The sequence below is a fragment of the Pipistrellus kuhlii genome, unplaced genomic scaffold (genome assembly GCF_014108245.1).
Source record: "Pipistrellus kuhlii isolate mPipKuh1 unplaced genomic scaffold, mPipKuh1.p scaffold_m20_p_14, whole genome shotgun sequence".
NCBI lineage: Eukaryota > Metazoa > Chordata > Mammalia > Chiroptera > Vespertilionidae > Pipistrellus > Pipistrellus kuhlii.
Genome location: NW_023425449.1, coordinates 359743 through 382148, shown reverse-complemented (window position 1 = coordinate 382148; position 22406 = coordinate 359743). Strand labels below are relative to the sequence as shown.

The window sequence follows — 22406 nt, the reverse complement described above, 5'->3', positions numbered from 1 at the left end:
TGGGGGGAGAGGCGTAGCCAGGGGTCAGAACCCCCACCCCAAGTTCCAGAAGAGCCAGCCGAGGCCCAGGGTGCAGGAGCCCGCAGCCGGAGCGCCCGCTGGCCGTGGCACTGGGCTCGGGGTTCGAATCTGAGACGGGGTCAGAGTCCGCCCTGCCTGGGCCTGTGACCCCTCGAGGGCACGGGTGAGCCGGGAGCCCAGAGCCAGAGCCGGAAGGAGCCAGGTCGGGACCCGTCTCACCGCCTCCCTCTAGTGGTCCCCGGCTCAGTGAGGGGACCCCAGGGGTGCCCGCAGGGAGGAGCTCAGAGCTGGGGGAGTCCCCGCTGAGCGCCTGGGCTGGGCCAGACCCCAGTCCTGCTGGCAGGGGTGTGAGCTCTGAGGAGGAGACTGACACTGGCCTGGGCAGCCCTGGGGGGGGTCAGATCAGCCATCCCCTTGGGGCAGTGTGGGGGATGGTGCGGAGGTTGGAGGGGGACCCTGAGGGGAAGCAGGGGGTCACCAGCCACGCCGAGTTGGGAGAGGGTGGTCGCCCAGGGGGGAGAGAAAGGCGAACAGCAGGTGGGAGACGGGTGGGGTCGGAGGGCAAAGGTGCAGGTGGCTGGCTGGGTCCAGAGCTGGCCCTGCACCCCAGGCAGGGGGAGCCGGGTGGCTGGGAGAGGAGAGAGGACGGAGCAGCCCAGCAGCAGGAGGGTGGCGGCAGAGGGGAGCTGGGCCGGCTGCGGGGAGGGGGGTGCTGCGTGCTCTGCGTGGGGTGGGGCGGGGACTCGGGTCTGAGCGCGGAGGCTGCAGGCCCCCCCGGACAGGAAGTGGGTGGAGACCGCAGTCCCAGGGTGGGCGCAGGCACCAGCGAGGGCTGGGGGCACTGGTGGCGCCTGGAGGGAGGGAGACAGGACGGGCAGCCGGGGCCGCAGGTCCCGGCTGGGGCGCTGCCAGCTGCGCTGAGTCACAGTGAGGGGGCCCTGCACCTCCTCCAGCCGAGGGGGTGAGCGAGGGAGGAGCAGCCTGCGAGCACAGCTGGTGCCGGGAGCTCTGCGGTGCCTCACACTGTGCTGCAGTCCACCAAGGCACGGGGGCCGGCTCCGTGTGTAAGGCGGTGGCTCAGCGGCCAGAAGCCGGTGTGTCGGTCCAGGAGGAGTGAGGGGCAGAGGGCCCGGCTCGCGCAGAGAGGGTAGCGGTGCCCCGCACGCCCAGCAGTGGGCCTCGGGGGTCCGTGGTCAATCATGGGGTCACGGGGCCCCGGGTGGGGTCTGCACAGAGCGTGCAGTGGGGGTGGTGAGGTGGCGAGGCCGTCTCCCTGGGGTACTCAGGCTGCTGGGAGGAGGCTGCCCGGCTGGTGGGCGGGCAGCTGCCCACGGAGTCCCCAGTGGACAGCGGAGCGGATGGGCTGGCACGTCATGGAGTGTGTGCGGGCGTGTGGGTCTGCAGCCCCCCATGGCGACCTCACCTCCCCTTCACCTGGGAAAGGAGGGGAGCAGCCCCATCCCTCCACACTGGCGGGAGCTCGGTCGTCACAGCTGTGCCCCGTCGGGGCGGCCGGCCTGAGGTCACGCCGGGCTCAGAGCAGCCGGAGGCCCCAGGGAGCCAAGCCCCAGGGAGTCAGAGGCCGGGGGTGTCGTGGGCCGGGGGCGGGGGCAACAGGTGTGCTGGGAGGGGGCAGCTGACCGGAGCCCTGCCCACCCTGCGCATCCAAGGTGGCAGCTCAGACAGGCAGACCTCCGAGGGGGGGCGGGGCCTCAGAGAAAGTTCAGGGCCTGAGCAGCCTGGCCGGGTGCTGGCCGTGGTGCTGAGCCCTTCCCGGGGCCGTGTCTCCAGGGGCAGACCGGCGTCGGCTCCAGGCCGGGGCCCTTAGAAGCCCCCACTTCCGGCCTGCGGTGCCCACCAGTGCCCCAGAGCCGGAGGCAGCGCTGGGTGGGGCCTCTGGTGGCTTCATGCCTGCTCCGCGGCTGCTCCAGGAGAGCCCGACGGGCGGCCGGGGGCGGGGGCAGAGGCCCCAAGGGGCCCTGCTCACCCGCCCCCCCACCCCCTTCTCTCCGAACCCAGAACATGGAGAAGGTGGCGGTGCCCTCCGTGACCCTCATCGTGGGCTGCGGCGTGTCCTCCCTGACCCTGCTCATGCTGATCATCATCTACGTCTCCGTGTGGAGGTGCGTCCTGCCGGGCGGTGGCGGGGTGGGAGGGGAGGGACAGCGGGGTCCCTCCTCATTCCTCCAACCCCAGTGCCCTGCTCCTGCCTCACGCTGGCCCTGCGCTTCCTCCCGCCCTCGGAATGCTCCCCGGGGGTGCCATTAACATCCGGCCCCTCAGTCCCCGGCTTCCCTGACCCCTGCCCTCCCCGTCCCCCGGCCCCTCAGTCCCCCGGCCCCTCAGCCCCCCAGCCCCTCGGTCCCCCAGCCCCTCGGTCCCCCGGCCCCTCGGTCCCCCCGCCCCTCAGCCCCCCGGCCCCTCCGCCCCCCGGCCCCTCAGTCCCCCGGCCCCTCGGTCCCCCGGCCCCTCAGCCCCCCGGCCCCTCGGTCCCCCCACCCCTCGGTCCCCCGGCCTCCCTGTCCATCCTGAAACCTGGCCATGCAGGACCACGGCCTTCCCAGAGCGCAGAGGGCTGCAGGGTGGGACCTCCGTCAGGCCCCCCAGGCCCTGGGCCATCGGCAGGCTTGGCCCTGGTGCAGGCGCTGTGGGCGGGCTGCCGTCTGAGTGTCACCAGCCTGGGGTGCGGGCCACGTGTGCAGTGCGGGTCTGAGCCAGGCCTAGGCGCCACAGGTGTGCGCGAGCGTGTGTGAGTGCCAGCAGGGCCAGGGCCGTGAGCCCCACTGAGCAGAGCTCGGGATGGAGCACAAGGTCAAGGTCACTGCCTGCCCGCAGCCCCACTGCCCAGCTTCATGGCACTGCAGGGAGCAGTCGATGTGGCCGGTGGGAGGCGGAGCCAGCAGGAGGGTCAGCATCCAGGCCCCGCCCCCGGCCCGGCCCCGGTCCCCTGTGGACATGCTGGGCCCTGAGCCCTGTCCTCCCCTGAGGCCGTGGACGCCCCAGACCGGGGGCGGGGGGAGGGGCAGCCGGGCTGCGGTTCTCCGAGGGCCTCCCCTGAGCTCCTCTGGGCACCACCCTGCTGTCCCTGTCAGGAAACCCCAAGAGAGGCCATGACCCCGAGGTCACATGTCACACAGGTAGGTCACGGCCCTGAGCTCTGCTGTGCCCTCAGCTCGCCACCCTCCCTGGGGGCGTCGCCCGGGAAACGGGCCGGGCGTGGTGGTGCTGACTGGTGAGGCCACAGTCCCGAGAGGCAGTGCTGTTACCCACCCTCACAGACAGAGCCCGAGGCAGGCTGCTGGTCACCGGCCCGGTCACACAGTCCCACTCAGAGCCCCGCCTTCTTACCCTCAGCCAGGACCCGCCGGGGCAGGCGCAGTGAGACCTCGGGAGTGAGCTGTCTGGGGGGAGGAAGCAGGAGGGGCCCTTGGGGATGAGGGTGAGCTACTGCAGCCCAGAGGGCAGTGTGCTCAGCTCTCCCGGCACCTGCTATGCTGGACCTGGTGTGCGGTGACGTGGACGTGGTGATGGAGGTGATGGTGGTGGTAGTGGTGGAGGAGGTGTTTGCTGGGAGGAAGAGACACACGGTCCTGGTGCAGCCATGGGACCCCAGGTCCTGTGAGGTGAGGCCCTGTGGGGCGCTGACCACACCCCTCCCCTCCCCAGGTACATCCGCTCAGAGCGATCCGTCATTCTCATCAACTTCTGCCTGTCCATCATCTCCTCCAACGCCCTCATCCTCATCGGGCAGACCCAGACCCGCAGCAGGGTAGGTGTGTGGCACTGCCACACCCACCCCAGGGTCCCCCCATGGGGTGGGCAGTAGGGTGGTAGTGGTGCTGTTGGTGGGGGATGGTGTAGGTGGTGGGGTGGGTGGTGGTGGTGGTGGTGGTGGTGTTGGTGGGTGGTGGGGTAGGTGTTGGGGTGGGTGGTGGGGTGGGTGGTGGGATGGGTGATGGGGTGGGTGGTGGGATGGGTAATGGGGTAGGTGGTGGGGTAGGTATTGGTGGTGGTGGTGTTGGTGGGTGATGGGGTAGGCGTTTGGGTGGGTGGTGGGGTGGGTGGTGGGGTAGGCGATGGGGTGGGTGATGGGGTAGGTGGTTGGGTGGGTGATGAGATGGGTGATGGGGTGGGTGGTGGGATGGGTGATGGGGTAGGTGGTGGGGTGGGCGATGGGATGGGCAGTGGCTTCCTGCCTGGGGTTCGAGCTGGTCCCCGAGGCGGGCGTGGGGCCCAGGGCGAGAGCCTGCCCAGCTCCCCCTCCCGCCCGCCAGGTGGTGTGCACGCTGGTGGCCGCCTTCTTGCACTTCTTCTTCCTGTCGTCCTTCTGCTGGGTGCTCACAGAGGCCTGGCAGTCCTACATGGCCGTGACCGGCCGCCTGCGCACCCGCCTCATCCGCAAGCGCTTCCTGTGCCTGGGCTGGGGTGAGTGCCCGCGTCCTCCCGGTCCGTGCTCCCCGTGTGTGCTCCCGGCTCCATGCTCCCCGGCCCGTACTCCCCATGTGTGCTCCCGGCTCCGTGCTCCCAGGTTCGTGCTCCCCGGTCCGTGCTCCCTGTCGTGCTCCCCGATCTGTCCTCCCGGATCCGTGCTCCCGGTCCGTGCTCCCCGTGTGTGCTCCCGGCTCCGTGCTCCCAGCTACGTGCTCCTGGTCCGTGCTCCCCAGTCCGTGCTCCCCGGTCCATCCTCCCCGGATCCGTGCTCCCCGGTCCGTGCTCCCGGTCCGTCCTCCGGGGGCCTCTGTCCCTCCCCCTAACATCCTGCCGCGTGAGCTGCCAGGTGGGGGCTAAGACAGCTCCCCTTGCTCTCGGCAGTCAGCAGTGTGAGTGTGAGTGCGTCCGGGCACTGTTCCCCATGCTCTTCCGCAGCCCGTCTCCTCCTGGGTCTGAAGGCCAGAGGGGACGGGCGTCCGGGCCTGCCCTGCTCATCGGCAGCCCTGCCCCAGTCTGCGCCCCCCCCGTCCACCCACCCCCTCTCCCTCGCAGGGTCACCCCTGCTCCCGGGCTTCAGTCACGTTCCCTGCCCCTGGCCCCTGCCCCGCCCTGCACCGGCACAGCTGCCCCCAGCCCCCCCCCACCGCCCTGCACCGGCACAGCTGCCCCCGGCCCCCCCCGCCCCGCCCTGCACCGGCACAGCTGCCCCCCACCCCCCCGCCCCGCCCTGCACCGGCACAGCTGCTTCCGGCCCCCCGCCCCGCCCTGCCCTGCACCGGCACAGCTGCCCCCGGCCCCCCCCCCACCGCCCTGCACCGGCACAGCTGCCCCCCACCCCCCCACCGCCCTGCACCGGCACAGCTGCCCCCGGCCCCCCCCCCACCGCCCTGCACCGGCACAGCTGGGCGGGGACCGACGCCCTCTCCTGGTCCTCCCCAGGGCTGCCCGCGCTGGTCGTGGCCATCTCCGTGGGGTTCACCAAGGCCAAAGGGTACAGCACCATGAACTAGTGAGTTGGGGCGGGGGGCGGGGGGTGTGGGGGCCCTCGCCGCAGCCCCCCCTCCCACGGCCCCAGAAGGCCCTCCATCTCACAGACGAGGAGCACGGCTGGGACAGTGTGGGCCCAGGCCCCAGAGTGAGGGCTGAGGAAGGGCAGGAGCAGGAGCAGGAGCGGAGGGCCAGGCCGGGGGTCAGGAGGGGGTCTGCGTGTGAGCCGGCGGGTCCGGGAGGAGGCGGGGAGGGGCGGTCAGGGCACCTGGCGCCCTGCTCCGGGCCTCGCCTCCATTTGTAAACTGGGGCGCTCGGGCCCTCCCCGCGGCTCTGAGGCTGGGGAATGAGGTGGGAGTCCCTGACGCAGGGCCTTTCGCCGGTGCTGGTCCTTCTGCCCCTCACCTGCCCCCCACCCCCCACCCCCCGGAGCCCACTCCTCCCGTAACCAGCGTCTCCCTGCAGCTGCTGGCTCTCCCTGGAGGGGGGGCTGCTGTACGCCTTCGTGGGACCCGCGGCGGCTGTGGTGCTGGTAGGGATGCCCCGCGGCCCCGGGCTCAGCCCTATGGGGCAGGGGGGCAGTGTCCACGGTCCCCGGGGCTGGCGGGGGGGGGGGGCAGGCCTCGAGCTGGGAGGGCCTTGTTTCGGGGGGCGGTGTGCCCGATCCTGGAGAACCAGCTGGTCCCTGCCACCTGAGCGCATCTGAGGGCCAGGCTCGCCCAGACCTGACCTCTGACCTTGGGACCATGGCTGACCACAGGGCATGGCAGAGGGGCCTCGGGGCTGGTCAGTGCAGCCGCCTGAGGACCCGGCCAGGTACCCACCCCGCCTCCGCCCGCAGGTGAACATGGCGATGGGCATCCTGGTGTTCAACAAGCTCGTGTCCAAGGATGGCATCACCGACAAGAAGCTGAAGGAGCGGGCAGGGTAGGACCGAGCCGCCGCGGGGAAACCGAGGCACAGCCTGCGGGCCACAGCGGCCTGCCTGCTCAGCCCCGAGTCCCCATCCAGCTGGGGGGTGGGGGCCGCTAAGGACCTCGGAAGCAGTGAAGCTGGTTGCCCTCAGGGACCTCACCCCGCCAGGCCCACCCCCTCGGGCTGGCTGTCCACCCATGTGTCTGGGAACGGGCCCAGAGCGCAGGGCCTGGCCGGAGGGCGCGCATCGTCCCCCCAGCCCGAGCCCCCTCCCCTTCCCGGACTCTGCCTGTGCGTCCGCCTGGCTCGTGTCTGCCGGGCCCCTCCCGCCCCCGCCCTCCTTCACCCCCGTGTGCCAGTCTTGCTCGGCCTGTGTGTCTGTCCGGTCGCCCTCCCTCATCCTGGCCTCCCAGCGTCTCTCCTCCCAGTAGCCTGTGCTGAGCGGGGAGGGTCCCGGGCTGCCAAGGGCAGCGCCAGAGCGAGGTGCTCCCGGAGGACTCCCTGGAGGAGGAGGCGAGGGCTGAGGAGCCGCGGCAGCCCCTCCCCGGGACGATGGGCAAGCAGGGCTCACCTGGAGGGGAAGCGCCTGTCAGCCTGTGCCTTCCTGTCTGTCTGCCGTCCCCAACCTGCCCGCCTGTCTGTCCTGTCCCTCCCCGTCTCTGTCCGAGCCAGAGGCCTGACCGCCGCCCTCCCTGTGGCCGTCCTGTGCCGGCCTCACCCCCACGGGCCTCCTCCCCTCCCGGCCCGGCCCCGGTCCCCCTCAGTGGCTGGCAGAACGGGGCTGCCGGGGCGGGGTCTGCGCGGAGGGGGCGGGACGGAGCGGACGGGCAGGGAGCGGGCCCCTGACACGCCCGTCCGCAGGGCCTCGCTGTGGAGCTCCTGCGTGGTGCTGCCGCTGCTGGCGCTGACCTGGATGTCCGCCGTGCTCGCCGTCACCGACCGCCGCTCCGCCCTCTTCCAGATCCTCTTCGCCGTCTTCGACTCGCTGGAGGGCTTCGTCATCGTCATGGTGCACTGCATCCTGCGCAGAGAGGTGGGGGGCGCCCGGGGCCGTGTGCGTGTGCATGTGTGTGTCTCTGTGCGTGTGCCTGTGTTTGTGTCTCTCTGTGTGTGCATGTGTGTGCATGCGTGTCTCTCTCTGTGTGTGTGTGTGCCTGTGTATGGAGGGCGTGGGTGTGTGTGGGGGTGGGCACACACGTGTGTGTATGTGTATGTGCGTGCGCATGTGTGTCTCTGTGTGTGCCTGTGTGTTTGTGTGTGTGTGCATGTGTGGGTGTGCACGCACTTGTGTGCATGCATGTGTATGTGTGTGAATGTGTATGAGTGTGTGTGCATGTGTGACTGTGTGTGCATGTGTGTGAGTGTGTGCATGTGTGTGTGTGCATGTGTGTGAGTGTGTGTGCATGTGTGTGTGTTGGGGGGCTTTGTCCAGGGCAGGAGCCCCCCGAGATGTGGGCAGCCCCGAGGCAGCCAGACTCCCGCTCTGGGCTTTGCAGGTCAGCCCCCTCGGGCGCCCCCGGGGCCCCGTGGCCAGCAGCCGAGCTGCGCTGACCTCTGACCTGCCGCTCCGCCCCCAGGTCCAGGACGCTGTGAAGTGCCGCGTGGTGGACCGCCAGGAGGAGGGCAACGGGGACTCGGGGGGCTCCTTCCAGAACGGCCACGCCCAGCTCATGGTAGAGCCCCCGGAGAGCTGGTGCCCCGGGTGCAGAGGGGACACCGGTCCGGCTGATGCCGGCGGGCTGGGGGTCCGCGGGCAGGTGGTGAGATCCGGGTGGGGCTGGTGCCCCGGCTCGCCTCAGCTTCGGCCTCCGCAGCTTCCCCCGGGGTCCGGCCTGGCCTGTCCACGCACACCACCCGCCGTGGCCCCGTCCCAGCCAGATCCCTTCGGACCCCAGTGCCCCCTGCACCCCCTCTCCTGCCGCTCACCCTGCCACCCCCTCCGGGGAGCCCTCCCTGACTGCCCCTCAGGTAGCCCCAGCACTGCCCTAGGTGCACCCCGAGTGTGTGGAACCCCTTAGCTCTCGGGACTGTTCCCACGCACACAGCCACGCGTGGGCACACGCCCCCAGCCGGCCGGCCTCGCGGTGCCCCGCCCTCACCAGCCCGTCTCTCTGCAGACCGACTTCGAGAAGGACGTGGATCTGGCCTGTAGATCAGGTGAGCGCCTGACAGGTGAGAGCGACAGGTGGCCCTCGCCGGGGCCACTGCTTCTTTTTCTTTTCTTTGTACGTCTGTCCCTTCATTGTCTGTCCTCATCCGGCCCGCCTCCCACACACTCCTCCCTGCCCCCCCAGGCCCTCCCCCACCACCCCCTCTTTCCGACTGAGGATCTGCTGCCGGGGCCCTGGCCGAGGGGACACTGCCTTCGGGGTCTGGGCCCAGCGCCCTCCCCTCCCGGCCCGCCCCTGCCAAGGCAGCAGCAGGGTCTGGGGAGGCAGGTCTTGGCACTGGAGAGACACCTCCCATCAGCCCCGCGCTCAGCACCCACAGCTCTGGCCCCGCCAACCTCCCCCTCACTCCCTGCCTGCCCCCCTCGGCTCGGTCTGTGTGTCCTTCATTTGTTCGTTGTGAGTCCGGCCGTGGAGGAGGGAGGGGTGGGGGCGCAGGAGGAAAGCAGGAGGACCCATCGCTGAGCCCCAGGCTGCACTGAGCTTCCTGGAAGCAAAGGCAAAAAGGGCCTGGGACCAAGAGTCATTGTTCTGTGAACCAAGGGCTGGGGTCCTGAGAGGCAGTCTTCAGGGTGGGGGCCACCCTCCCTCTGTCTGCCAGGTGTTTGAGGAGCACCTTCTCCAGAGCCCTGGAGAGCTGGGACAGCCCGGGGGTGGAGACCTAAGCGGGCTTCCTGGAGGAGGTGGTCTCTGCATTGGGCTGAGGAGCAGCGGGAGCCGCCCCCTCTTAGGCTCATGCTATCTAGCCAACGTCCCCAGGAGGAGGTCCCAAGTCTTGGGGGGCTCTGGGGCCTGGCCCAGCCCTGTTTGAGGGCCTCCACTCTCTTCCTAATTGGGGATATGGCTCAGCCCGGCCCTTGGCCTCCTGAAAGAGTGGCTGGTGGCCAGGAGGGTGGGGATGAGTGTGCGGGAAGCAGGGACGGGCGTTGCAGTAGGCACCCCATCAGGGGCCCAGGCCCGGAGGAGTTCGGGTTGTGCCTGGCCCCAGGCTGGGGCTGCTGGGAGGGGCAGCAGGTGGGGCCGTCCTGGCCCCGGGCACAGGTTTGTCCAGAGATGTGGGTCCCCTTTGGGGCCACAGGGAGCGAGGTCACATCCGGAGTGTGGAGCGGGGCGGAGGGGCGGGGCGGGGGGCGGGGCGGGGGCGGGGCGGGGGGCGGGGCGGGGGCGGGGCGGAGGGGCGGGGGGAAGCCTGGGAAGCACTGAGCCGCGCCAGCCGGGCGCCGGGCAGCTGGAGGCTGTGGCTGGCCAGCGGGTGGGAGGCAGCGGCCGATCCCTGTGCTGGGCAGTGTGGGGGGCAGCGCCGGGCCCAGGAGAGGCTGTGGTCAGAGCCTGAGGGGCCGCATCGGGGCCTCTGGGGGCCGGCCAAGGCTGACTGGCTGTAGGATGGAGGTGGGTGGCGGGCATGCTGGAGCCCAGGTCAGAGGTCATGGCAGCCTGGTGCCCCCCCTCCCGCACCAGGAGCTGTGCCTGCACCCTGGGCAGCACGGCTCGTCCTCCCCGCGCGCGGGGTGGGGGGGCGGGGGGGTCACCGAGGGGACCCCGGCTGCTGCGGCACCGAGCTGGGGGGGCCCGGGGGCCCGGCCAGGCCCTGACCCCGCCCCGCCCCGCAGTGCTGAACAAGGACATCGCGGCCTGCCGCACGGCCACCATCACCGGCACGCTGCAGCGGCCGGCGCTGCCCGAGGAGGACACGCTGAAGCTGGCCCACGCCAAGGCCACGCCCCCCAACTTCAACAGCCTGCCCGCCAACGTGTCCAAGCTGCACACGCACGGCTCGCCCCGCCGCCCGGGCCCGCTGCCCGACTTCCCCAACCACTCGCTGACCCTCAAGAAGGGCCGCACGCCCAAGGCCGCCCTCGGGGCCGACGGCGACATCTTCCGGAAGCTGGACTCGGAGCTGAGCCGGGCCCAGGAGAAGGCCCTGGACACGAGCTACGTGATCCTGCCCACGGCCTCCGCCACCCTGCGGCCCAAGCCGCCCGAGGAGCCCAAGTACAGCATCCACCTGGACCAGATGCCGCAGACACGCCTCATCCACCTCAGCATGACGCCCGAGGCCGGGCTCCCGGCCCGCAGCCCGCCCGCCCGCCCGCCCCCCGAGGCGCCCCCCGCCCAGCCCCCGCCGCCCCCGCCGCCCCCGCCCCCGCAGCCCCTGCCCCCGCCGCCCGCCCCGGAGCCCGCGCCCCCCAGCCTGGGCGAGCCCGCCCCCCACCCCGGGCCCAGCTCAGGCGCTGGCACCGCGAGCGAGAAGGTCGCCACCTTGTCCGTGAGCTCCCTGGAGGTGCGGCCCGCGGGGGGGGCGGGGGGGGGAGGGCCCCTGGCGTCCTGGGCCTCGGGGTTGGCCACACAGCCAGAGTCCGCTGGAGCTGTCCCCTCAGCCGGCCCGGCCGCCCTCCCGCACCCACCCTGCCCCTGGGCCCCGGCCGCCCTCCCGCACCCACCCTGCCCCTGGGCCCCGGCCTCCCGCACCCACCCTGCCCCTGGGCCCCGGCCGCCCTCCCGCACCCACCCTGCCCCAGGGCCGGGCCGCCCTCCCGCACCCACCCTGCCCCTGGGCCGGGCCGCCCACCCGCACCCACCCTGCCCCTGGGCCGGGCCGCCCACCCGCACCCACCCTGCCCCTGGGCCGGGCCGCCCTCCCGCACCCATCCTGCCCCTGGGCCCCGCCCTCTCGCACCCATCCTGCCCCTGGGCCCCGCCCTCCCGCACCCACCCTGCCCCTGGGCCCCGCCCGCCCTCCCGCACCCATCCTGCCCCTGGGCCCCGCCCCCCCACCCCCACCCTGCCCCTGGGCCCCGCCCGCCCTCCCGCACCCACCCTGCCCCTGGGCCCCGCCCTCCCGCACCCACCCTGCCCCTGGGCCGGGCCGCCCTCCCGCACCCACCCTGCCCTTGGGCCAGGCCGCCCTCCCGCACCCACCCTGCCCCTGGGCCCCGCCCTCTCGCACCCATCCTGCCCCTGGGCCCCGCCCTCCCACACCCACCCTGCCCCTGGGCTGGGCCAAGCAGCCTCTCGGGGTCCCGGAGGGCGGCCTCGCCCACGGCCAGGGACCTGCTCGCGTGACGCCCTCTCTGAGGTCGGAGGTCACGGGGTCCCCTGAGACCACGAACCCGGTGGGGCTGTGGGAGAGGGCTGGAGGCTGCATGGTGAGGGCCTGGGCCGCCCTGGGGAGGAGGCCCGGGCGCGGGACGGGAGGTCTGGGCCGGTCACAAAGGCACACACCCTCCCACAGAGGCGGAAATCCCGGTACGCGGAGCTGGACTTTGAGGTGGGTCCCCTGTCCCCTCCCCAGACCCCTGGGCCCGGGGTTCGGAGCCCCGGCCGGGCAGCTTGGGCTGGTCCCCGGGCAGGGCGGGCGGGGAAGAGGGCCAGGGCCGCCCTCGGGGATTAGGGTCTGCCCCCCCACTGCCCCCACAGAAAATCATGCACACGCGGAAGCGGCACCAGGACATGTTCCAGGACCTGAGCCGCAGGCTGCAGCACGCCGACAAGGACAAGGAGGTGCTGGCCCCCGAGAGCAAGGTCTGCGGGGCAGGGCGCTGGGCGGGGCGGGGCGGGGGCGCCTAGAGAGAGCCGTGGGCACGCCTGCCCTCTCGCTTCCTCTGACCACCTCACCCAGTGTTCATTCGTCCGGCCTTCCCCCGCGAAGGCCAGCCGTGCTGCCCTGGGAGGACGGGATGCATCTGGGCGGGGCAGCTGCCTCTCAGAGGCGGGGACAGCCATGCGGGTGCTGAGCAGGCAGGGCCTCCCATGCCCTTCCCTGCAGGACTCCCAGACCCCGACCCTGGGCGGGGGGGAGGGGGGGTGCAGCCCCTGTGCATTCTGGGCAAGGATGGGCCCCCACCCCGTCTATATCTCTCTGGTTGGTCCTTGCTGTTCTGACTCTGTGCACCCTCTCTCCCTCTCCCGCTGTCCCTCCCTCCCTGCCCTCCCGTCCACTGCCCCCCCTGCCACCATGCCCGCGGCCCCCATGCCCGCGGCCCCCATGCCCGCGGCCCCCATGCCCGCGGCCCCCATGCCCGCGGCCAGCAGCCGGAGAAGCAGCAGACGCCCAACAAGCGGCCCTGGGAGAGCCTCCGGAAGGCCCACGGGCTGCCGGCCTGGGCGAAGGAGCTGGAGCCGCTGCCGCCGTCGCCGCGGGAGCTGCGGGGCGTGGAGTGGGAGAAGGCGGGCGCCACCATCCCGCTGGTGGGCCAGGACATCATCGACCTGCAGACCGAGGTCTGAGCGGCGGCCTCACCGGACGGAGGAGGGATGCTGCCGGCCGCCGCTGCGCAGGACGGGCACAGGCGCCGAGGCGGCGGGCCGGCCCGCGCCGGCTCAGGGCGCTCGGACGGCGGCCGCTGGGGCCGGAGCCCGCGGGACAGGAGGCGCGGCCGGCGGCACAGGGCGCCGGAGGCCGGAAGGTGCCCCCGCCCTGTTCGGACCCAGCCTGGCGCCGGACAGGCGGCTGGGGACAATGCCAGGCTGGGTGCGGCCGGCACCGATGCTCACCTGAGCTGCTGCAACAGAGGACCGGCCTGCTGGCGCGGCCTGGCACCGTTTTTTAGACGCCCCATCCCCCGGGAAGCAGCCAGCCACCGGCCCTGCCCGGCCCCCTGCCCCCGGGCGGGCGGGACCAGGGCCTCCGACGAAGCAGGGCTGGGAATCTATTTTTTCTCTCCTTTTCTTTTCTTCAATAAAAAGAATTAAAAACCCACGCCCCCTCTGTGCGGCCTGCCTGGGTCCCGGGGGCTGGGGCTGGACCCTCCATCCGGCAGAGGGACTGGGCGGCCTGGTTGGCATCTCGGTTTCACCTGCCCAGCACACACACACACACCCCTGCATGGGCCATGACCCCCGTGATCAAGTGGCCCCGGGCAGCCTCTGACTTGGAGGTGCACAGAGCAGGCCTGACTCCCCGCCCCGACGCATCCCAGGAGGCACGCCCTGAGACATGCAGAATCGAGGCCATGGGGAGCGGGAGGGAGCCTCGGGCCCTGGGACCCCGCCACTGGCTGGCCTTGGGGGGCCCCCATCCGGGCCAGAACCCCTGCCCTCCGCACCCTGTCCCACCCACCTCCCTCTCTGCCCTGGGGCAAGGCCAGGGCGGGAATGGGGCCGCAGTCCCAGGCTCCTGGACACCTCCCGGCCTTGGTGGGCCCCCAAAAGAGGGAGGTGTGAGGCACACATGTGAGCACACCCGAAGCTGCCCTCCTAGCCCCGGGGCGGGGCACACACCAGGCCCCCTTCCTTTCCCCCCACCCCCACCTCCCCAACAGCTCCCAGCCAGGTCTCCCCGTTTCTGAGCAGGAAATGCACATGGGTCCTGCCTCTTCTCCGCGCTTCCAGCAGGGGGCGGCCTGAGCCTTCAAGTGAGCTCGGCTGGGAGCCGAGGAGGGACAGAGGATTGGCCAGGCCCCGCCCCCAGGCCCCAGGCGGCCAATCCAAACCTGTGGTCCCAGAGGTAATGCCTGAAGCCCCGCCCCCAGGCCTCAGGCAGCCAATCCACACCTGTGGTCCCAGAGGCAATGACCTGAGGCCCGCCCCCAGGCCTCAGACAGCCAATCCACACCTGTGGTCCCAGAGGCAATGGCTGAGGCCCCGCCCAAAGACCTGGGGCGGCCACCAGGTCATTGAGAAGGAAACGCAGGAAGCGGCGCTGAAAGGGGCTGCCAGGCACGGGGTTCCCGCGGCCCCGCCCCAGGTCCCCATTCAGCTCGGGAACCTCGCCCCAGCGGGGCCCGGGCCTGGGTGGGGGTGCCCCCTCCGGCGTGTGCCGGCAGCGAGCGGGGTGGCCGCTCGCCCGGGCACACGGGGACCGCGGGGAGGCGGCCCTGGCGAGGCCGCGGAGAGGGAGGCAGGGAGGCGGCGCCGGCGTCCTTGGAGCCGGTGCGGAGCGCGGCCGGCCCAGCAGGGGGCGCGCGCGGCGCAGGCTCTGCGGGACGAGCCGGGCGCGCTCCGGTGTCCGTCCGGGTGTCCGTCCCACACGCGCCGCCCCAGCTGCAGCCGGGTCCCCGCCCCCGAGCCTGTCCGGGCGCTGCGGCCGGGCCGGGCTGAGCCGGCGGAGCTGCTCGGACAGCGGGACAGCGGGCCCGTGGCGGCCGCAGCCGGACACCGAGCTCAGGCCGCAGTGCTGCCGGCGGCCCGGGGTCCGGTTCTCGCTCCTCGGAGGGCAGCCCCCGGCAGCTGCGGCCCCTCCGCCTGCCTTCCCGCCCCGGCTCCTCCCGGGCCTCGGAGAGCTGCGGGCGTGGCCTCCCAACCCTGCCACAGTCCCTCCCGGCCCTGCCACGGTCCCTCCCGGCCCTGCCGTGGTCCCTCCGGGCCCTGCCGTGGTCCCTCCCGGCCCTGCCGTGGTCCCTCCCGGCCCTGCCGCGGTCCCTCCGGCCCTGCCGTGGCCCCTCCCGGCCCTGCCGTGGTCCCTCCGGCCCTGCCGTGGCCCCTCCCGGCCCTGCCGTGGCCCCTCCCGGCCCTGCCGTGGTCTCCGGGCCCTGCCACGGTCCCTCCCGGCCCTGCCGTGGTCTCCTGGCCCTGCTGTGGTCCTCCGGGCCCTGCCACGGTCCCTCCCGGCCCTGCCGTGGCCCCTCCCGGCCCTGCCGTGGTCTCCGGGCCCTGCCACGGTCCCTCCCAGCCCTGCCGTGGCCTCCAGGCCCTGCCGTGGCCCCTCCCGGCCCTGCCACGGTCCCTCCCGGCCCTGCCATGGTCCCTCCGGGCTCTGCCAAGGCCTCCGGGCCCTGCCGTGGTCCCTCCCGGCCCTGCCGTGGTCTCCGGGCCCTGCCACGGTCCCTCCCGGCCCTGCCACGGTCCTTCCCGGCCCTGCCGTGGCCTCCGGGCCCTGCCGTGGTCTCCAGGCCCTGCCACGGTCCCTCCGGGCCCTGCCGTGGTCCCTCCGGGCTCTGCCAAGGCCTCCGGGCCCTGCCGTGGTCCCGGCGCCTGTGCTGCCCGCAGCGGCCGGCGCGGTCTGCGCTGCTGGTGGGCCCTCCCGGGCTGAAAACGAGGCCTCCCGCCACCCTGCCCCTCCCTCCCGGACCGGAGCGTCCGGAGGGGCTGGTGCCGCGGGCGGAGGGCGGAGCCCCGGAGGGTGACTGGCGGGTCTGTCACCGGAGCGGGCGGAGCGGGCAGAGCGGGCGGCCTGTCCTCGCCGGACCCGTGCTCAGCCTTCCTGTCACCGGAGCCCGGCCCCGGAGCGGCCCCACACCCCCAGGCAGCGGGGCTCAGTCTGGGGGCCTTCCACCCCTCCGGCCCCTCCGGCCCCGCCGCCAACGCTGCTGCCAGGAGTCCCCCACGGCCCCTCCTGCCGCCGGGAGGCCCCTGCCGTGCCCGCCCTCCGTCTGCGCTCCCGGGTCCGAGGCCCCTCCCGCCTGGGCTGCTCCGTCCTCCCGGGTGGACCCGCCTCTGCTGCTCCCCTGGACTCACTCGGGATGGACAGACCCTCCGGACGCCCGCGTCCCCGGCCCTGCTTCCCACAGGGCTGTCCCCCGGAGGAGCCAGTCCTCAGAGGTCCAGAACCTTCCAGGGCGGGGAGTGCCCTCCCCAGACCCGCTCACCCGCCAGCTCAGTGACCTCCTGGAACCAGGCGTGTGCCCGGCCCGCGGCCTCCGGAGCGTCCTCCCTGAGTGACGAGAGCCGATGCCCCCCCAGAAGCCAGAAACAGCCTCCCCTCCCCACCCTGCCCGCCGCCCCCCGCCTGGGACAGCCGTCCAGTCTGGGGCCCCAGCCCCTGGCCCCGGGTCCCGGCTGGAGGCAGGATTCTGGAGGCCCTGCCCCGGCGCCAGGGAGGTGCCCCAGACAGGGGTGCAAGCAGGACTCCCCCAAATTCCCACTTACACTCCCTGCCAGTGGCCCCGGCAGGACTCGGACCGCTTCACGGGGTGGGGTTGGGGTGCTTCTGGGCCTGTGGGACCCCGGCGCCCGGGAGGGTCTGCTCAGGGCCGCCCAGGGAGGCCCCGGGGCGGCCTCTGCCCCCACGCGGGCAGCACACCTCGGGGCGGGAGCAGCGGGGTTTTCTCTGGGCCCAGAATAACCCGGGAGGCCTGCCCACCAGGCAGAGCGGCTCCAGGGAGACAGAGCGCAGTGAGGGCTCCCCTGGGGGGGCGGGGGGAGCCTCCTTCCAGGCGTGGCTGGTGCTGCGCCCTCCTCCCCACCCGGACAGCAGGCCCGGGCGGACGGGCGGACGGACGGACAGGGAGCACCAGGTTCCCAGACTGAGGAGAGGCTTCTGGGGTAAATGCAGGCCCCGCCCCGAAGCCCAGGGCCTCCCCTGGCACCCCGTCTGGCTCCCAGTGAGGGGGACCCCGCAGGGCGAGGGCGGACCCAGCCATCTGGGCGGAGGAGGTGTCGGGCTCAGCCCGGCCCTGGCAGCACCGTCTGGGCCCCGGGGCGGGCGAGGCAGCAGAGCTCCCACGGCCTCCATCGCCGGGCTCTGGGGGGCGGGGGGCCTGGGAGCGGGGTGACCTCAGGCCGGGCACCTCCCTCCGCTCCGGAGAGCGAGCCGGAGTGGGGGCGCTGGGGGCTGAGAGCTCCGAGGAGACAGACGGAGGGAAGGGAGGAGCTGGGGCCGGTGGGACCGCCGTCCTGAGGGCAGAACGGGGACCCGGAGCCCACGCCCCCGTTTATCTCACACACAAATCCCAGGAGCTTCACTGGAGGTCAGACAGGAGGTGGTGCCCGTTCTGGGGGGGCCGGGTCTATTCATTCCTGGTGCTTGGCGGCCCCACACCCCCACCCCCGGCGCCTGGGCGGGCGGAAGGTCCAGCCGACAGCAATCACAGAGGTGCCTCCCGGGCGGGCGCCCTCCACAGCCCACGGGGGAGTCAGCCTGGGCCGCCAGGCCAGGAGGGAGGAGGGGTGGGGTGCTGGGGCCGGGGAGAGGGCCCCCAGCTGGGCTGCCCGCACACAGGCTGGGGCCGCTGGCAGCACGCAGCCCAGCTGGACAGAGGACCAGCAGGGGCCAGGGGGTGCCCCTGAGGGCGGGAGGAGGGGGCTCTGCCACGGGTCCCCCCACCCCCCGAGGCGACACAGGCACCCGAAGTCCTCGGTGAGCCCAGGAGGGACGCGGGGACCAGCCCTGCCCTCTTCGCTGAGCTCCTGCCCCAGCCCTGCCCCTCCCACTCTGCCTCCCGGGGGTGTCCTGTGGGGGGGGGGGGGTGTCAGGCCCACAGCCCACGGGGGTGTCCTGTGGGGGGGGGTCCGGGCCCATAGCCCACAGGGGTGTCCTGTGGGGGGGGTCAGGCCCACAGCCCACGGGGTGTCCTGTGGGGGGGGGTCCGGGCCCACAGCCCACGGGGGTGTCCTGCGGGGGGGGGGGGGGGGTTCGGCCCCACAGGACAGGCCCGCACTGGCGTCTGCTCTCCTGACCATTGGGGGACGGGGAGATGCCGGGGAAGCAGCCCCCAGGGCATGCTGGGAGGGACACAGCACTGCCCACCAAGGTTGTGCGGGGACAGGTCACCCACGTGGGGACAGCGAGACGCGTGCCGCCTGCTGGTGGTGCTGTAACGCCCTGCTGGCCGCCGGCGCAGCGCTGCCCGTCTCCCAGGCGCCATGGGGTTCAGTGGACACACGGCTGCACTCCCCCCTCCCCCAGGCTCACAGCACGGCTCCACCTGTGAGCCTGACAGCGGGAACAGTGCGACCATCGCCCTGCTGGGGCTGGGCTCTTCCACGCTCTTCCTACAGGGGGAGCCAGAGAGCTGGTCAACGCCAGCCTCAACACTAACCCTAAGCTTAACGCTATCCCTAACCTTAACCCTACCCCTGACCCTAACCCCAGCCCTTACCTGACCCTGACCCTAACCCTAACACTGACCCTGACCCTAACCCTAACACTGACCCTGACCCTGACCCTAACACTGACCCTGACCCTAACCCTGACCCTGACCCTGACCCTGACCCTGGCCCTGACCCTGACCCTGACCCTGACCCTAACCCTGACCCTGACCCTGACCCTGACCCTGACCCTAACCCTGACCCTGACCCTAACACTGACCCTGACCCTGACCCTAACACTGACCCTGACCCTAACCCTGACCCTAACCCTGACCCTGGCCCTGGCCCTAACCGTAACTCTAGCCCTAACCCTAACCCCAGCCCTTACCTAAGCCTGACCCTGACCCTGACCCTGACCCTGACCCTACCTCAGCTCCATCACTGGCTCTTGGAGGGCCCAGGTTTCTTGTTTTCCACTCACTGTCTGTTGTCAGCTGTTTGGGTTCCTTCCTTTTTCTTTTTTGTTGTTTCTAAGCCTATGGAGACCCTCCTACTGCTTCTGGCATCAGCGATACATTAAAAAGCACCTTGACTGCATTTTCCCAGGTCTGGTTGTTTTACTTTTTAAATCAGTAACAAAGCCTACGTCATTATTTCAGGTGTTAATTTTTAAAAATGGCTCCGGCAGCTGAGGCCTCAGACCGTCCACCGCAGGCGTGTCCAGCTCGGTGACCCTGTGTGTGTTGGGGGGTGGGGGGCGCTGACTGAGGCCGCAGGGTCCGCCGTCAGGGTGAGGGCGGAGAGGGCTGTGGTGGTGGTGGGACCGGTGCGCTCAGAGGCCCTGCTTCCTCCTCCGGGGCCGTCTCAGCGGGAGGCGCCCCCTGCTGCTCTCCGCGGGGCGCAGGCCTCCCTGCCGCCTCTGCCCACTGCCGCCCCCACGCTCCCCACCCGGACACCCTCCTTCCCACTCCTCACCCCCTCGGGAGCGCCCACGCAGTGCCCACCTCCCCTCCCACTGCCACAGGGAGAGGCCCCTCCCCCACCTGGCACCCCGCTGGCTCTGCACCACCCGCAGCCCCCCGACTTCCAGCTGAACCCCATCCGTCCTCTCGGACCCGGGCATCAGGCCCCTTGCCTCCACTCCGGTGGCCCTCCGCCCACCCAGCCGGCTGCCCGCTCGGCCCCTGCCGACCTCTCCAGGTGCCCCTCCACCAGGCCCCCTCCCGGCTGGAGGGCAGCCCAGCACAGGCGCCTGGGCAGCTGTGGGTGCACCCGCCCTTCTCCCCAGGGGCGTCCCGGTCCGGTGAGGACCGTGCCCGGGGCCTCCCGGCCTGGCCTTCAGCCTCCGTTTGACTCACACACAGGAGTGCCCTCCCGTGTCGGCGCAGGGCGCAGGGGGCCAAGGCCACCCATCGCTGAGGCCCTGGGCCCTGCCCAGCTGGCATGGGAGAGGGACGGGGCGGGCTGGGGGGAAAGCAGAGACAGGGTGCCGGAGGGAGGCTGGGCGGAGGTTCCGGATGCCCCAGGGGGTCCAGGCCCTGGAAGGCGGGGGTGGGGGGAGGGCACCAAGGACCAGGCTCAGGTCCAGCCACGGGGCGAGTTTTGAGCTGAGCTGACGGGAGGAGACCCACGCCGGTGGGTCAGTCAGGGTCGGGTCAGGTCGGGGTTGGAGTCGGGATTGGGGTCGGGTCGGGGTCGGGTCAGGATTGGGGTCGGGTCGGGGTCGGGTCAGGATTGGGGTCGGGTCGGGGTCGGGTCGGGGTCGGGTTGGGGTCAGGGTCGGTTCGGGTCAGGGTTGGGGTCAGGATTGGGGTCGGGTCGGGGTCGGGTTGGGGTCAGGGTCGGTTCGGGTCGGGGTCGGGGTCGGGTCCGGGTCGGTCGGGATTGGGGGCGGGTCGGGGTCGGCCGGGACTGGGAATGGGATTGGGGTCGGGTCAGGATTGGGGTCGGGTCGGGGTCGGGGTCGGGTCGGGGTCGGGTCAGGATTGGGGTCGGGTTGGGGTCGGGTCGGGGTCGGGTCGGGGTCGGGGTCGGGTCGGGGTCGGGGTCGGTCGGGGTCGGGGTTGGGGTCGGGTTGGGGTCGGGGTCGGGGTCGTGTCGGGGTCGGGGTCGGTCGGGGTCGGTCGGGGTCGGTCGGGGTCGGGTCGGGGTCGGTCGGGGTCGGTCGGGGTCGGGTCGGGGTCGGGTCGGGGTCGGGTCGGGATTGGGGTCGGGTCAGGGTCGGGATTGGGAATGGGATTGGGGTCGGGTCGGGGTCGGGTCGGGTCGGGTCGGGATCGGGGTCGGGTCGGGGTCGGGTCGGGTCGGGGTCGGGTCGGGGTCGGGGTCGGGTCGGGGTCGGTCGGGGTCGGGTCGGGTCGGTCGGGTCGGGGTCGGTCGGGGTTGGTCGGGGTCGGTCGGGGGTCGGGTCGGGGTCGGGATCGGGGTCGGTCGGGGTCGGGTCGGGATCGGGTCGGGGTCGGTCGGGGTCGGTCGGGGTCGGGTCGGGGTCGGGGTCGGTCGGGGTCGGGTCGGGATCGGGTCGGGGTCGGTCGGGGTCGGTCGGGGTCGGGTCGGGATCGGGTCGGGGTCGGTCGGGGTCGGGTCGGGGTCGGGTCGGGATCGGGTCGGGGTCGGTCGGGGTCGGTCGGGGTCGGGATCGGGGTCGGTCGGGGTCGGGTCGGGATCGGGTCGGGGTCGGTCGGGGTCGGGGTCGGGATCGGGGTCGGTCGGGGTCGGGTCGGGGTCGGTCGGGGGCGGTCGGGGTCGGGTCGGGGTCGGATCAGGGTCGGGTCGGGGTCGGGTCGGGATCGGGGTCGGGGTCGGGGTCGGATCGGGTCGGGTTGGGGTCGGGGTCGGGGTCGGGTCGGGGTCGGTCGGGGTCGGGGTCGGTCGGGGTCGGGTCATGATTGGGGTTGGGTCGGGGTCGGGGGGTCGGGTCGGTGGGTCGGGTCCGGTCGGGGTCGGGGTCGGGTCAGGATTGGGGTCGGGTCGGGTCGGGGTCGGGTCGGGGTCGGCCGGGATCGGGGTCGGGTCGGGGTCGGGGTCGGGTCGGGGTCGGGTCGGGGTCGGGATTGGGAATGGGATTGGGGTCGGGTCGGGGTCGGGTCGGGGTCGGGATTGGGAATGGGATTGGGGTCGGGTCGGGGTCGGTCGGGGTCGGGGTCGGGTCGGGGTCGGGTCGGGGTCGGGATTGGGAATGGGATTGGGGTCGGGTCGGGGTCGGGGTCGGGTCGGGATCGGGGTCGGGTTGGGGTCTGGTTCGGGGTCGGGTCGGGTCGGGGTCGGGGTCGGGTCGGGGTCGGGTCGGGTCGGGGTCGGGTCGGGATCGGGTCGGGGTCGGGTCGGGGTCGGGTCGGGGTCGGGTCGGGGTCGGGTCGGGGTCGGGTCGGGGTCGGATCGGGGTCGGTCGGGGTCGGTCGGGGTCGGGGTTGGTCGGGGTCGGGGTTGGGGTCGGGGTCGGTCGGGGTCGGTCGGGGTCGGTCGGGGTCGGTCGGGGTCGGGGTCGGTCGGGGTCGGGTCGGGATCGGGTCGGGGTCGGTCGGGTCGGTCGGGGTCGGTCGGGGGTCGGGTCGGGGGTCGGTCGGGGTCGGGTCGGGGTCGGGTCGGGGTCGGGTCGGGATCGGGTCGGGGTCGGGTCGGGTCGGTCGGGGTCGGTCGGGGTCGGTCGGGGTCGGGTCGGGGTCGGGATCGGGGTCGGGTCGGGTCGGGTCGGGATCGGGGTCGGGTCGGGGTCGGGTCGGGGTCGGGGTCGGGTCGGGGTCGGGGTCGGGGTCGGGTCAGGGTCGGGGCGGGGTCGGGTCAGGATTGGGGTCGGGTCGGGGTCGGCCGGGATTGGGAATGGGATTGGGGTCGGGGTCGGGTTGGGGTCGGGGTCGGTCGGGGTCGGGTCGGGGTCGGTCGGGGTCGGGATTGGGAATGGGATTGGGGTCAGGTCGGGGTCGGGTCGGGGTCGGGTCGGGATCGGGGTCGGGTCGGGGTCGGGTCGGGATCGGGGTCGGGTTGGGGTCGGGTCGGGGTCGGGATTGGGGTCGGGTTGGGGTCGGGGTCGGGTCGGGATTGGGGTCGGGTTGGGGTCGGGTCGGGATCGGGGTCGGGTCGGGGTCGGGGTCGGGGTCGGGGTCGGTCGGGGTCGGTCGGGGTCGGTCGGGGTCGGTCGGGGTCGGGGTTGGTCGGGGTCGGGTCGGGGTCGGTCGGGGTCGGTCGGGGTCGGTCGGG

The 22406-nt window shown here is 72.9% G+C and overlaps 1 protein-coding gene across 8 annotated transcripts in view; it reads left to right on the top strand.

Moving 5' to 3' along the window:
• Positions 1-13221, top strand: part of ADGRB1 (adhesion G protein-coupled receptor B1) — a 43202-nt gene extending 29981 nt beyond the window's left edge. For 2 of the 8 annotated variants that reach the window (XM_036437431.2, XM_036437428.2), the window contains exons 18-30: positions 2041-2144; positions 3688-3790; positions 4296-4446; positions 5392-5461; positions 5905-5971; positions 6281-6366; positions 7216-7387; positions 7932-8027; positions 8472-8511; positions 10133-10803; positions 11755-11790; positions 11940-12044; positions 12555-13221. In XM_036437431.2, coding sequence (XP_036293324.1) covers positions 2041-2144; positions 3688-3790; positions 4296-4446; positions 5392-5461; positions 5905-5971; positions 6281-6366; positions 7216-7387; positions 7932-8027; positions 8472-8511; positions 10133-10803; positions 11755-11790; positions 11940-12044; positions 12555-12749 — 1896 coding nt within the window. In that variant the 3' untranslated portion in view covers positions 12750-13221. Of the gene's footprint in view, positions 1-2040; positions 2145-3687; positions 3791-4295; positions 4447-5391; positions 5462-5904; positions 5972-6280; positions 6367-7215; positions 7388-7931; positions 8028-8471; positions 8527-10132; positions 10804-11754; positions 11791-11939; positions 12045-12551 lie in introns of all 8 variants that reach the window. The other 6 variants (XM_045581247.1, XM_045581245.1, XM_045581244.1 and 3 more) reach the window with 4 other exon arrangements.
• Positions 13222-22406: the final 9185 nt, after the last annotated feature.